Raw genomic sequence first — 13671 nt, 5'->3', positions numbered from 1 at the left:
ATTGGTGAAATCAATGTAAACCCTCCATTTTCCGTTCTTCTTTTGCACTACAACCACGTTCGACAACCAGACCGGGTACTGTACTTCTCTGATGAATCCAGCCTTTAACAATCGATCAACTTCGTCTGCAATGATCTGGTTGTGCTCCGGGGTGAACTTTCTCTGCTTCTGCCTCACAGGCTTGACACTCAGATCTACATTAAGGGAGTGATAAGAGACAGAGGGGTCGATCCCCGGCATGTCCGAATGGCTCCAAGCGAATATATCTGCGTTTTGGGAAAGGAAATCAATCAACTGGCGTTTTTCTTCTTCGGCAAGGCTTGAACTTACCTTTGTGGTTCGATCTGGCCTCAAATGATCAATTTGAACTTCAATTAGGGGCTCCTCAGTTGGCATTGGAAACTCTTCCTCCCTGTTCGTATTGGGGGGAGGTTCATGTAATTGTTATTGTGTGCTAACAGATCGAATGAGAGTTTTGCCTTTCCCTGCAGCTTTCAGAGTCACCGAGTAACATTCCTTTGTTGCAACCTGATCCCCATGGATGTCAATCACCTCGCTCCCGTCCGGGCTCAGGCATCTCATCACTTGGTGCAGGGTCGATGGGACTCCCTGTACCCTATGAATCCACTCTCTCTCCATCAACAGATTATAAGAGGGATGGATCTCCACCACCACAAAGCTTTTGACAAGCTCCCTTTCGGCTGCCTGGACCAGCAACTCTACTGTGCCGATCGGTTCAACTCGTTTTCCGTCAAATCCCAACAACGGATTCCCAGTACATTTGAGTTCCTCTAGCTTGATCTCCAGCCGATTGAAGGTGACTCTAGGCATGATATTGGCACTGCTCCCTGGATCAATTAGCACACTTCGTACCAAACACTCTGCCACTGTCAAACTAACGACCAGGGGGTCTTCATGAGGAATCTGAACTCGCATCATGTCTGTTTTATCAAATCTTATATGCGTTGATACATGCTGTTGATGGAGAGCGTGCACACTGCCTATTCTCCTCTTCAGTTGTGCTTAGCAGAGACGAGGTCGGAGCAATTCCTCGGACTCAGTTGTCTGCTCAGGTCGGCCATGAATTGCATTTGTTATCTGAACGGGCTGAGTATTATGATGACTCGGCTTCTGGTTTCTTTTGACTTGTTCTGCCGGTCGACTCTGCTCCTGTGTCTGCCCTTGCACGTATCCTGCAAACTCTTCCCTTTCGATCAGCATCTCCACTTGCCTCTTTAGGTTCCTGCATTCATTAGTTTGATGTCCAAAATCACTATGGAAATCACAATGTTTAGATTTATCCCTCTATTTGAGGGGTTGCCTGATTGGTAGGGGAGGGCGAAACTTATCTTTATTTTCCTGATACAGCCTCGCGAGGTGACTTGAGTGGAGTAACCAACTCCTCATCTCTGGGCCTCTTCTCTACCTTCCATGAAGTGTGACGTTGTGGCAGAATTTGCTTCTACCGAATCTTGGCTTTAGATTTCTCCTCTGTGGAGATAACATATGTCTTCCTTGAGTTAGCTGCTTCTTCCTCTTCCAAACGTACGAAACCATCAGCTCGCTCATTCAGTTCGTCCATGGTCTGTGGTGTGTTCACCACCAGGCTTGTGTGGAACGGTGTTCCATGAGTCATTGCTAGTTTGAACGCCTGAACTGCTGTGGAAGGATGGCACTCTATCACCATACTCTTGGTTAGGTTGAACCTAGTAAGAAAAGCTTGGAGGCGCTCATCTTCATACTGCTTCATAGTGAACAGACTAGAGATATCTTTTGCCGGTCGCTTATTCCCATAGTACTGGCTTACGAACCGATCACACAAACTACGGAAACTGTCTACTGAGCCCCTCGGCAAGTTCTTGAACCAGTTGAGTGCTGGCGCAGCTAAGCTTGTAGGAAAATATTTACACATCAAATGTTCATTCTCCGTGTTCAGTGCCATCTTCAACTGAATGTGATACACATGATCAATCGGATCAGTTATTCCGTCGAACAAAATCAAAACAGGCATGGAAAACTTCCTCGGGCTCGGAGCATTCAGGATCTCGTCAGTAAACGGCGAATCTACCATCCGTGCTGCCAAACGGTGGGCCCCATTTTCTCTTTCAAACCTTGTGACGATTCTTTGATCTGTAGGTTTTCTTTCCGAGCTCATATAATCATATGTGGCCATTGAAGGCCGGTAAGGTGGATCGAACGACCTGTCCTCAGTGAACTCTTTTTGCCACGGCGAGCTAGTCTTGTGACAACCAAACTCCATCTCCTGTCCGTAATTGTACCTTTCCTGATGCAGATTGAAAGCTGTAGCTTCTTCCTGCTTGATCTGCTCACGATGCGGATCGAGGTGTATACATCCTTCTCTATCCTCAACTCGACGAGCATTTGGCTGTAAATTCTTCATCCTGTCCTCATCGCAATGGAAATCGATATGGTTATCTCCCTCTTGCTCACCTTGATGTGTTTCATCAGGCCGCATGCCTCTCTCGCCCACCGGAGGCGGTTGCGGCGTAACCGAAACCTCTCGGCGTTCCATTCCAGCTCTCAACTCTGCATTTTCTTTTCTCAGAGCTTCGATCATGTTCATTAGTTCATCGAGCTTTATCTGCTGGCTATTCTCCACTGGATTTGAACTTTTTCATCCGATCATCATGCCGGATCGTAGCAAAGTCATTAACCGCGGATTTCTGATCAGATCTGAACTTCGCTAATGCGAACGCTTTAGATCTGGATTCTAGCTTTACTGAATTTCGATTGTGATTAGCCGGATCTGAATTACTCCAACAACGAACCTGCCAAATTCAGCAATCTCCGTAAATCTCGACCGTACAGCTCACCGGATGAGAGCTGCGTAGATCGAACGCGAACCTCTCAAAATCAACTGGATTCAGGATTCGGCCAGACAAATCACAATCTCATCGATCTTAATTCTGCCTTTAACGATCAAGCTTCGTCTTCACGAATTATACTGGATCGAATCAATTCTGAATCAAACATCAATCAGTCTTCATCGATTCCCACGGACGGCGCCATTGAAGATGCAAGAAATTTTCTCTCTCTAAATTGACAGAATTTCATTACACTTCAAATATTTCGATCGCCATTCTCCTTTATTTTTTTTCTATTTATAGATTGTTTACAGTGTTCTAGAAGATTCTTAACTAACTTCCTCTATTGGGCTCGTCCTTGAGGCTTTTATAACTATAGGCCTGATCGCCTTTAAGGGCCTCTAACTTCACTCTTCAGCATTGGGCTTGCCTAGTGGCAACTTGATTCGGACCCAGGTCATTTACTAGGCCCATTCTTCATCACGTGGGTTGAATTCGGCCCACGTCGTCTTTGGTATCCTCAATTTAAATCTCTCACTCATTGGATTTGAATTTATTTTTCAATATAAAACCAGGGGCGAAGCCAGGATATTGACGTTAGGGGCCAAAATTATAAACATATATACATATAAAAAAAAAAAAAAAAACACACCCCCACACAAAAATACATATATACATACAAAATTTATATAGAGAAGAACAAAAAAACTTTGAAATTAACGTGGACGGTAGTTTGCATAAAAATCATCTACATCGATGAGAAAGAAGTGATTTCTTAGATCAAATTAATACATGTGTGCAATGAAATAAGGGATTTATCTTTATTTTTTTTTTCGAAAGTTACATTGAAATAAGGGATTGTAAGGAGATAACCTTTCTTTATGTGTGAAACTTGTCTCTCTACACTCTTTTTCTCTCACGAGAAAAAGGTCAAACAAATTCAAGTGGGAACAAGACAACAAAAAGGTCAAAAGTGTGGATGAAAAACATTAAATAGCAGTGTGAAAATAGGTAATTTAAAACAAAAATATAAAATGCCTTTCAAAACAAAAACTCTCCAAAAATAAATTAACAAAAATAACTCTTTTTATTTACCGAAAAGAAAAAAGACAAAAATAACTTTAAAAAAAAAGTAACAATTGAAAATTTAACAAAACAATAACAATGATAAAATAAACACAAACAAATTAATAAAATAAGAATTTAGATTCTTCAATCATCGACTTTTGTTGATATTCAAAACTTCAAATGAAAATTTTGTTCTAGATTTTGTAAAAATTAATTTCTTATTGAATTCTTATAAAAGCATTCCAATAAAAATAAAAAAAAAGGAAAAAAAAAATGATGGAAATAATCATATATGAGATGGAATTTTAGGATAACAAGATTATGAAAAGAATCGTGCTTGAGTTAGAAGGATTTTAAGATAGTCATGTTATTGGAAGAACGGTGTTTGAGTTAAAATTTTAAGATAACCACATTAAATTTTTATGTGAGTCAGTTTTTATCAAGTTCTATAATCGTTAATTAAATTACTTTATTTTAAATTATATATAAACTATCTTTTGTTAAATGCTAATTAAAGAAAGATTTTTTTTTTTTAACCCCTCCCCTCCCTCTTCAAGTAGGAATATCCCATTTTTTTTTATTTTAAGAAAATTATATTTTTGTCAACTCATAGCACTCTTATGTGAACTATTCATAAAAAAAACTCCTCAAAACACTTTGTCACTTGCATGAATGTTTTTTGTGACTTACCTAAATGGGTGTTTTTTCATATAGGCAACATCAGTGGTTTTTGAAAAACAAAATTTTAATTCTTTTAAAAAACATTTCATTGAATTTGTGTCTTAAATCTTCAAAAGGTACCATTAAATTACAGGGACATGCCCTATTAGGATTTGACAAATTTAAGAAACAAATCCAAAACAGTAACATCCAACGTTCCTATGTGAATGAGTAACCTGAACATTCCTTCTATATATGTCAATAAGCGGTCCCAAGAAATCATGAAAATTACTTCAATTTTAATAAGACCGGAGTTGAGAGCTCCGGTCGGAATGTAACAGTCACGTGTCTGTTGAATGACGATATAACCTGTCGCTTATTTCATCTTCCCTCTAATTTTTTATTTTCCTTTTTTTTTTTTTTTTTTTTAAGTTTCCTTTTTTTGTTTGTCTTGAACTTATATATATATATATATGCCTCTTGGGAGAGACACATCGTTTTTTCGTTTCCTTTTCAGTTTTGTAGGAGTTGTATGTAATAAATACAGGTTGTGTAAGAGCATTGTAGCGGTGCGACTCTGGTTCGTGTTCGTGTTCCTTTCCTTCGCACAGGGTTGAAGACCAGCATAGAGTCTCTCCAATCACAATCTGATCATCAACTAGTCTTCAAATGCAATAAACTTCATTACTGACTAGGTATCTCTCTCTCTCTATCTCATACACACACACACAAACACAGTTGTGTGCGGTGAATATAGCCCTGTCCCGTCCATTCCTTCCCTCAAAGTTAACGAAATCGAATAAACATATGAATAGACTAGAATAGAATAGAATAGAATTAGACATGCTTCGCTTAAATCACAATATATACCAGAACAAAAAAAAAAAAAAATTATGTGTTGTCTCAGTTATATAGCAGAATTGTGCTTTTCTTGATTTTTAAATTTTAAGGTCATGTTTGATTCAGTTTTCTAAAAACAATTTTTTAAAATTTAGGAAATAGAAAGCTATTTTTAAAGATTATAGTCTATAGCCTTTTTAAAATTCGATTTTTAGAAATTATTAATCAAACATTTTTTTTTTTTTTTTTTACAATTTTCTGATTTTTATTTTTAGACGGATGTCTAAAATGGCCTTTATTTATACCTTCTACAGCACACCATTGTTGCAATTTTATTGGTCCTACTTGTGTGAAAATTAGACTCCAATTGTGGAAAATCATGTCCATCATTCCTTTTTAATATTCATTAATCAAATTCAGGTGATGTAACATAAACAGATGAAGAAAGAAACCTACAAAAGTCAGTAATTTTTTAACATTCTGATTTCCTTCCAAATCTGTCTTTTTCAGATAATAACTCCTCCGGCTTCCCTTACTTGCCCTCCAAGTATTCATACTCTCTCCTCCCCCCTCTCTCTCTATATATATACGTATCCATCACACAAACACACACACACACACACACATGTAAAGCGTACTACATATATTGAAGGCATAATTATACATTATCTTTGGAAGAATAACAACATAGAAATAGTTTTGTCTCTCTAATGTATGTTTAATGTTATTGGTAATTGAACAGATTGGCTACATAACAGTCAGTAAGGCAACACAAATGGGTCATCTTCGTCTTTTGTTCTTGTGGATTTTAGTCTTGTTTTCGCAATCCGGCCAGTCATGGGGATGGGGATGGGCGTTTTCTTCAAAAGAGAGTGATTCATTCAAGAACCCTCCAGAGAACGCACAGATTTATACAGATGCAGTAGCTGAATTCTCCATGGAACCTCTCACCAGCCGGAAGGCGAAAGAGCTGGTTGAGAAGGCGGAAACAATGTCGGTAGGGCTGAGTTCCTGTCGCCGAACTGCTTATCAAAGGCTCTTTGCCAGTTGTTCAGATATTCTTGCTGATCAAGAGAAGCAGTCTAGGTTAGCTTGGCATCTCAGCGATTGCTTTCAAAAGGACACCGGGAGGCCTCCTTTTCCTTACTGTGACACAAAGTCTAGAATGGTCAACTGCCTTGAGCACTTGAATGGGGATGCACATAAGGTTTATCTTGAATTCTATCTAGAGACCAACTCCATCTGCCATCAGTTACAGTAAGTATATACATAGTTTCTTTTAATATGTTCAACTTCATCAGTTTATATCACAAATATTAACCCTAATTTCAACTTTATAATATTGTAGGGCCGGTGCATTTAAGCATGAAACAGAGAGATTGGTAAATGAACTAAAAAAATCTGCCCAATTTGCGGAAGATAAATTAGAGAACATAGAGGAGAAAGCAGAGCATCTATTGCAGAGTTCAGATAATATCCAGAATTCTTTGGATTCCATTGATCTTCTTACCCAACAAGTGACTCAAAGTTCAAAGAATGTAGAAGATCATGTTAGTACTGTATTGAAGCATTCAGAAGCTGTTTATAAGCAATCTGAGGGAATTGCAGCTGCTCAAACAAAGCTGAGTGAAGGGCAAGAAATAATGAGAGAAAAATTGGATGAAGGAATGTCAATGCTTCATGATTCTTACGATAATTTGGGTCGAGAAATAGACAACTTAAAGAACGAAACAGTTGAAATTGAGAAGGAGATTGGTAGAGTTGGAGATCAAATGTCTTCGAAGATGAAAACTCTGGAAAGTAAGGCTGATGACATTGGAGCAATGGCAGGGAGTTCCTTGGAGAAGCAAAAACAACTTCTAGATGGGCAGTCTGTAGCTCTTGAGGGTCTTGAGTCTCTCACTAAATTTCAGTCTGAAGCACTTGAAGAGAGCAGGTAAAATATAATGAGAAATCCATGCTATGAAATTAAATATTCAAATCCATACATACAAATCATTGTTTCTTTTGGTGCATTCGTACAGGGGAACCTTGCAATGGTTGGCTGAATTTGGGCATAGACAACAAGAGGAGCTTCTTCGACGTCAACAACAGCTTCAACGAGCCCATGATCACCTGGTTGAAAATACAAAGTCGATGCTGGCAGCTCAGGTTAGTGCTATCTCTTTAATTGTTGTAATTAAGTTGTTTATTCTTATATTACTTGTAGTAACACTTCCTCTGCTGCAATCTCCTCTATTTTACAGGAAGCTTTTGAAAGCAAGCAAGCAAGCATGTTTGTTACCATAGAAAAGATCTTAGCTTTGCTCAATACTATGTTGCTCGAATCACGATTCTTCAGAGCTTTGTTCGTGTACTCTATATCAATCTTTATCCTTTACGTGTTCACTAGTACAAAGCAAACATACAATGTGAGACCTAGGCTTTATATAGGTACACATATCTTCTTTTTATATTTTAAAACCTGCTCTGTGGATTGGTTTTTTAGCTTTAGGTTGTTGGTTATTAAAAATTTTCATTTTCAGGTCTATGTGCTACATTCGCGATTGAACTCGCAATCCTCCGGTATGCAACATATGGTATTGAACGACAGACATGGATGGTAAGTCTGGTCCGGTTACTCTTTGTGCTTCTTGCATCAGTCCAGCTTCTACATGCCATTTATACATACAGGTAGAAACCAGATTTTCAATCATGTAAATTGTTGGTTAAAAGATGCATTTCTGGATAATCTATCTAAATATATTCTTTTGAAAATTATGCAGGGACTATGAAGCGTTGAACCATCAGATGCTACGAACACTAATTGAGAAGGTTAATGACATGCAAAGTAAAAGAGATGAGTTGTGGGACGTGGATAGCGATGTGAGCTGGTCTTCGTGGATCGATACCGAGTTACCAGAAGACATGAACATTGTTGAAGACCCTGATTATTTACTTCCTGACTATTTACTTCCAGAGGAAGTGAGAGAGAATTCGGTTGCAACTAGTTTAATTACAAGAAGATATGATCTCCGGCCTCGTCGTCATAATTTGTAGCTTATACCTCAAAGTTTTGGTTTCTTCATTTATATGTTATCTATATTCACTTCCAATAATCAATTTTCACTTAGAAGGACAGTTAATTTTAAGAAATCTCAGCCTTCTCCTCGTAACAACTAATATACCTTTACGTAAAATTGTGTTATGTTTTGATTATTTTTTTGAATTACGAATGTTGTTTTATTGTAAAGGAAACGGATCCTCTCCAAGTCATTTTGTCGAGACAATTTTGTTTTGATTATTTTTGTGATTTATGATATTTTCATTATGAAAGCACAAATAGATACAAGGTCTGAGTCTGAACATGTATGCAAAGAGCCTGAAATATTAAAGAACGAAACAAAAGCAAGAATCATACTTAGCTATAATTGTGCAATCACCAGTAATCTTTGCAAGAGCAAGTCCCTTTGTCAAAATGGTGGAAGCGATTTGTATCTCTCAAAATAATCAGTCTCTTTGTAACTCGTGATACAATCTTCATCCAGGAGTGACAATCTACACAGACACGAAGATTCTTTGTGATTCTAATTGGCATTCCAGACCCAGTGTGAATGAGTCCAAACATTGTTGCAAGTCGTTCACTGTGCCCGCATAGCCACATTGCTTTTATTTCTTCGTTTACATCATGAAGCACAGCTCCTGTATCTGGGACATATCCAACTTCTTCCATAGCTTCCTTCAGTTTGTCCCATATTTTCTTGTACTCATCTGAATTACGAAATTCAAAACCCCCACCAGCCAGAAAAGTGTGTATTCTATTCTTTATCTGTATCCAGCTGCATCCAGCCTCTTTCTTGATTGCCCTCTTTTCCATCATCCCTCTCACCATCCTAACACCCTCCCACATCCCTGCATTTGCATAAATGTTGGATAGCATCACATAATTCCCCGAATTGTTTGGTTCAAGCTCAAACAGCTGCTTTGCAATAATCTCTGCAAGAGAAACATTGCCATAAAGTCGGCATGAGTTCAGTAACGATCCCCATATGCTGCCACTCGGCTTCATAGGCATGCTTTTGACTATCTCCATTGCCTCTTGGATTTTCCCTGATCTACCTAACATGTCCACTAAACAAGCATAATGCTCTAAAGTTGGCGACATCCCGAAATCTAAAATCATTCTATCAAACAATCTTCGCCCCTCAGCTGTAAGGCCTGCATGGCTGCAACCTGACAACAAGGAAATAAAGGTGACCCCATCTGGACTAAATCCAGAATTAACCATCTCATCAAACAACTCCATTGCTTCTGTCATACACCCATTCATTGCATACCCTGAAAGTACAGTATTCCATGAAATCAGATCTCTACTTTGCATTCTCCTGAAAACTCGCCTACAGTAATCCATTGCCCCACATTTTGCATACATGTCCACAAGTGAGTTTAACACGAGAACATCTGGTTTAGCAATTGATTTTACAATCTGGGCATGTATCTCTTTGCCACTACATAGCGACGTTACTTGACCACAGATCGGTAACACCGTAGTCAAGGTAACCCAACTAAACCCAATTCCCTCAACTTGCATCCTCCTAAAAGCACCGAGGGCGATAACTATCTGATCTCGCCTAACAAACCCGGCAATCAGTGAATTCCAAGAAACAATATTTCGTTGAGGCATTTCTTCAAACACGCGGACTACGTCCTCGAAACACCCAGACTCCGCATACAATCTGAGAAGAGCATTGTACACAACTTGATCCGGTTCTTTGACAGACTTTACGATCTGGGCGTGTACTGCTCTGCCTACCCGCAGTTCAAACAAGTCCGAGCACGCCTTTAGAGCAGTCGAAAATGCAAAATTACCCGGTTGGACGAACCGGCACAACATGTTACAATAAAGAAGTAAAGCTTCTTTTGGAAACCTGTTTCTCGAATACCCAATTGCCATGGCGACCCACACTGACTCAGGAACGTGTTCAGCATCAACGCCATCTTCGAAAATGCGGCGGGCTTCATCGACTCGGCCACAGACAGAGTAGAGCGTGATGAGCTTGCTTCTCAGGGTTGGGCAGCTGAGAAGGTTGTGATTGTGTTTGTCTCTGGAGAGAAGGAGATGAAGGTATAGTCTCTGTCCATGTTCTAAGGATTTTCTAGAGATGCAGGCATGAAGGATAGCAGAGTAGTCCTCGAGGTCTGGTTCGGTTTCCGAAGGTTTCACCGGCAGGGATTCGATTAAACAGAGAGCTTCGTCCAATTTACCTGATTTGGAGAGAGACTTGAGGGTTGAACGGAGAGATTTGGGTTTTTGCTTGTGAACTTTGGGGGCTGAAGTGACGGTTATGTTAGTTAGAATAGTTGTTGAGACGGAGATGGCGGGAATCACCATCTCCAAAAGATCTTGAGAGGGAGAGAGGTGTGCGAGTGAGAGCAGCGTCTGTTTAATGAAACATTGTATCAATGCATCAAAAAAAATAATAATAATAATAATAAATAAAAAAAACTACTATTTCTGTCCACTAGATCGGCACCAACAACTTTATCAAATTTATCTTTCAAAAAAAAAAAAAAAAAAAGACTTTATCAAATTTTATATATTTTTATTATTATTAATATTTTAAGGATGACCCAATTGTGCTTTAATTCGCAATACCTTTTTAATTTCTTATTGCAGAATAATAACCCTACTGCCATTTTTCTCTCTTTTGCTCCGGTCAATTTCTTGAAATATATACATGATATATATAATAGACGTCCAATTTAAAATTTACTATTCCGAAAAAAAAAAAAAAAATTTATTATACTCAATGTCCCTCCAAGTCAAGGAAGCAAACAGGTTCATGGGATGATGATACATGCTACCTAGAATATTTTAGAATTCTAGAATAATATAGCATTGTATATTGTACTAACTCTAGAATAATATAGTATTGTATAATATAGTATTGTATAAATATACTTTTTAGAATCCAATTCTAGAATACTGGAGAGTTATCCTAAGCAATAAATAGAGTGGAAGCTCATTTGATTCCTACCAACTAACCAAATAGTAAAAATTCTCCAAATGGTACAGTAGAATCCCAATCTTGTAATATACTTTCTAAGAATATCTCCAATACTAAAAGTTAAATTCGGATGCCAAATTTATATTTTGACCGGTGTTACAATGTCAAAATGTTACAATTTAGCAATTCTGCTCCAATGGTGCATTTCATGCAAAATGCTATTTTTTTTACACAACTACCATTCTTTTTCAATTACCATTCCTACCATTCATATTTGCATCAGTAATATTAGTATTAAGCACATTCCAAGTCAAGTTATAGACATTAAAAGGAAACTAAAATTAAACCTAATTAAAAAGAAGCAAAAATCTAAAATATCTGGTAAAAAAAAAAAAAAAACAAAATTTTTATAATTTTTTTACCACTATTTGTATATGTATATATATATATATATATATATATATATATATATTATATATTTGATTATATAATTATTAAAGGAACATACAACAATCACACATATATACCAACTACAAAAGGGTCAGCCGTTCTTAGGGTTTCAGTGTCAAAAACAGAAAAACCATGGCTGAACCTTCCGATTGCAAAGAACAGAAGCAAAGATAACACATCCCCACCAACAAGCAGAGCCACATGACTGAATATACAAAACCCAATAACATAATTTGAACTACATATCCATGTGTGTGTGTGTGTGTGTGTGTGTGTGTGTGTATATATTTGTAGCAATAGAGATGAAATTGAGAGTTGGGTGGAATGAATAAGCGTACCCCCACTTGTTGATAAGAGTAGGTGAATTGGGCTTGTCGAACTGAATAACACCTTCCAAGGGAACACTTTCTTGGCCGACGAATGAAATCAAGTTGTCAGAGTTGAAATGAGGGTTATATTTGGCGGTGGTGGCAGGAGGAGCGCCGCCACCGGCGTCAGCGTTTACAATAACGGTGAGGGAATTGAGGCATCTTTTGGTTTTGGGGAAGAACTTGGAACGGCGATTGGAAAACAATGGTGGATTTGGGTTGCTGAATTGCACACTTGCAGAGGCTGATAAAGCTACTCCTCTAATCCGAGCTTGGCCGAGCAAAGACATCGCATGGTTTATCAGCATTGGTGGTGGGGTTGGTGTTAGAGAGCTACTAAAAAAATTTGCCAGCTCTTACGTTTGAGAGAAAATTTGAGAGGCCAAATGAAATGCCATTGGAAGAGCTTTTTTTACCTCTCTCTCAAATTATGAGTTTGAGAGCCCAAAATGAAAGAGCATTGGAGATGCTTTAATTCTAGTTTTCTTCACCAAGTCTTTCCGAAACTCAATACAATAGCCTTCTATTCACATGAAATATGCTTCCCTTCACTTCTATAGCTTACATTCTTATTAAAGATCTGACATTTTGAATTATAAAAGAATGACTTAGTTCTATATCCTTATTATTTATATTTTAGGGTTAACTTCAGTTACACCCCCTGAGGTATGTCCTAACTTCAAGGAGACCCCCCCATGTTTGCAAAATTTTAGTCAGACCCCCTGTCAGCCATTGTCGGCTGACAAAAACAAATAAATAAATGAAATGACTAATTTACCCTTTTGTCATTTTCGTATATACACTTAACCAAACAGTCAATCTCTTGAACCAAACATGTTTTATAACTCTGGGTTAGCTTTATCTCTTGAACCAAACAGTCCATCTCTCTCATCTCTCATATCTCACTAGCAAAGTTAGGGTTACAAAAAATTGGGTTTGGCTCGCCGGAAAGCTCGTCTTCTACGAGCACCTCCATTACAACCGTATCCTTTCGTCATTGGTGCGGTTCATCTTCACTGTTGATTTGTAACGGCCAAGACAATCCATCATTAAAGAACACATTTGAGCCTTCTTGAGCCATTGCGCCAAACCTAGTTGCCTTCCAAAAACCAAATCTAGTGACTCTATTTGGTCTTACGCTATTCCTATATTTTCTGCCTCTTTTGCAGAAGAAATACCACTCATTTTCTCCCGCTGGACTACCTTCTGCATTTTTTACAAACTAGTTTAGCACAAATCCATCAATATATATATAAAGAGAGGGGGTTCACTGATATATAGCCAACAACCGTCCATATTTACTTTTTATGACTGATGTGGTGCAATGCTAATCAAAGAAATGGTGTCCTAAAGTAGAAGATCGATTTACTGATTTCATACAAAGAAATGGAAAACAAAAAAGAGAATTTTTGTTTTTCCTTTTTATTTATTTATTTATTGTTTTCCTTGTATAACAACAAAAAATTATGTTCA

At 38.0% G+C, this 13671-nt stretch overlaps 4 protein-coding genes across 6 annotated transcripts; 1 reads left to right on the top strand and 3 right to left on the bottom strand.

Annotated features, from left to right (window-relative positions):
* Positions 1 to 444: 444 nt before the first annotated feature.
* On the bottom strand, positions 445 to 939 carry LOC132282142 (uncharacterized). Its single transcript, XM_059783763.1, has one exon. The coding sequence runs from the start codon at positions 937 to 939 to the stop codon at positions 445 to 447; it is 495 nt and encodes a 164-aa protein (XP_059639746.1).
* A 5080-nt stretch (positions 940 to 6019) lies between these two features.
* On the top strand, positions 6020 to 8654 carry LOC132283832 (protein GAMETE EXPRESSED 1). The gene is made up of 6 exons (XM_059785859.1): positions 6020 to 6650; positions 6742 to 7329; positions 7418 to 7544; positions 7640 to 7826; positions 7919 to 8066; positions 8159 to 8654. Exons 1-6 carry the CDS (start codon positions 6115 to 6117, stop codon positions 8430 to 8432), a joined length of 1860 nt encoding a protein of 619 aa, XP_059641842.1. The 5' UTR covers positions 6020 to 6114; the 3' UTR covers positions 8433 to 8654.
* On the bottom strand, positions 6405 to 11071 carry LOC132283830 (pentatricopeptide repeat-containing protein At3g14330). Of its 3 annotated transcripts, none has more exons than XM_059785858.1 (2): positions 8794 to 11071; positions 6405 to 6539 (listed from the first exon to the last, which is right to left on the bottom strand). In XM_059785858.1, the coding sequence occupies exon 1, from the start codon at positions 10762 to 10764 to the stop codon at positions 8812 to 8814; it is 1953 nt and encodes a 650-aa protein (XP_059641841.1). In that variant the 5' UTR covers positions 10765 to 11071; the 3' UTR covers positions 6405 to 6539; positions 8794 to 8811. The 3 variants fall into 3 exon arrangements, with proteins under 3 accessions (XP_059641841.1, XP_059641840.1, XP_059641839.1); XM_059785857.1 differs by having other exon boundaries at positions 6502 to 6635; XM_059785856.1 differs by lacking the exon at positions 6405 to 6539 and adding an exon at positions 7338 to 7508.
* Positions 11072 to 11893: 822 nt separating this feature from the next.
* Positions 11894 to 12488, bottom strand: LOC132282141 (uncharacterized). Its single transcript, XM_059783762.1, has 2 exons — positions 12169 to 12488; positions 11894 to 12035 (listed from the first exon to the last, which is right to left on the bottom strand). Exons 1-2 carry the CDS (start codon positions 12486 to 12488, stop codon positions 11894 to 11896), a joined length of 462 nt encoding a protein of 153 aa, XP_059639745.1.
* Between the last annotated feature and the right edge of the window lie 1183 nt (positions 12489 to 13671).

This window comes from Cornus florida, unplaced genomic scaffold (genome assembly GCF_030987335.1).
Source record: "Cornus florida cultivar Cherokee Brave unplaced genomic scaffold, ASM3098733v1 CherokeeBrave_3.0.0_Hap2_Chr11, whole genome shotgun sequence".
NCBI lineage: Eukaryota > Viridiplantae > Streptophyta > Magnoliopsida > Cornales > Cornaceae > Cornus > Cornus florida.
Note: the sequence above shows the minus strand (reverse complement) of the source record. Positions and strands in the feature narration are given on the sequence as shown.

Excerpts from the sequence above, each read along its gene's own strand:
- LOC132282142 (XM_059783763.1), bottom strand. The coding sequence starts at position 939 with ATGATGCGAGTTCAGATTCCTCATGAAGACCCCCTGGTCGTTAGTTTG.
- LOC132282141 (XM_059783762.1), bottom strand. The coding sequence starts at position 12,488 with ATGTCTTTGCTCGGCCAAGCTCGGATTAGAGGAGTAGCTTTATCAGCC. Across the intron at positions 12,036-12,168 it reads ACTCTTATCAACAAGTGGGG|TCATGTGGCTCTGCTTGTTG; the intron begins GTACGCTTATTC and ends TTGTATATTCAG.
- LOC132283830 (XM_059785858.1), bottom strand. The coding sequence starts at position 10,764 with ATGGTGATTCCCGCCATCTCCGTCTCAACAACTATTCTAACTAACATA.
- LOC132283832 (XM_059785859.1), top strand. The coding sequence starts at position 6,115 with ATGTTATTGGTAATTGAACAGATTGGCTACATAACAGTCAGTAAGGCA. Across the intron at positions 7,545-7,639 it reads AGTCGATGCTGGCAGCTCAG|GAAGCTTTTGAAAGCAAGCA; the intron begins GTTAGTGCTATC and ends TCTATTTTACAG. Across the intron at positions 8,067-8,158 it reads CATGCCATTTATACATACAG|GGACTATGAAGCGTTGAACC; the intron begins GTAGAAACCAGA and ends AAAATTATGCAG.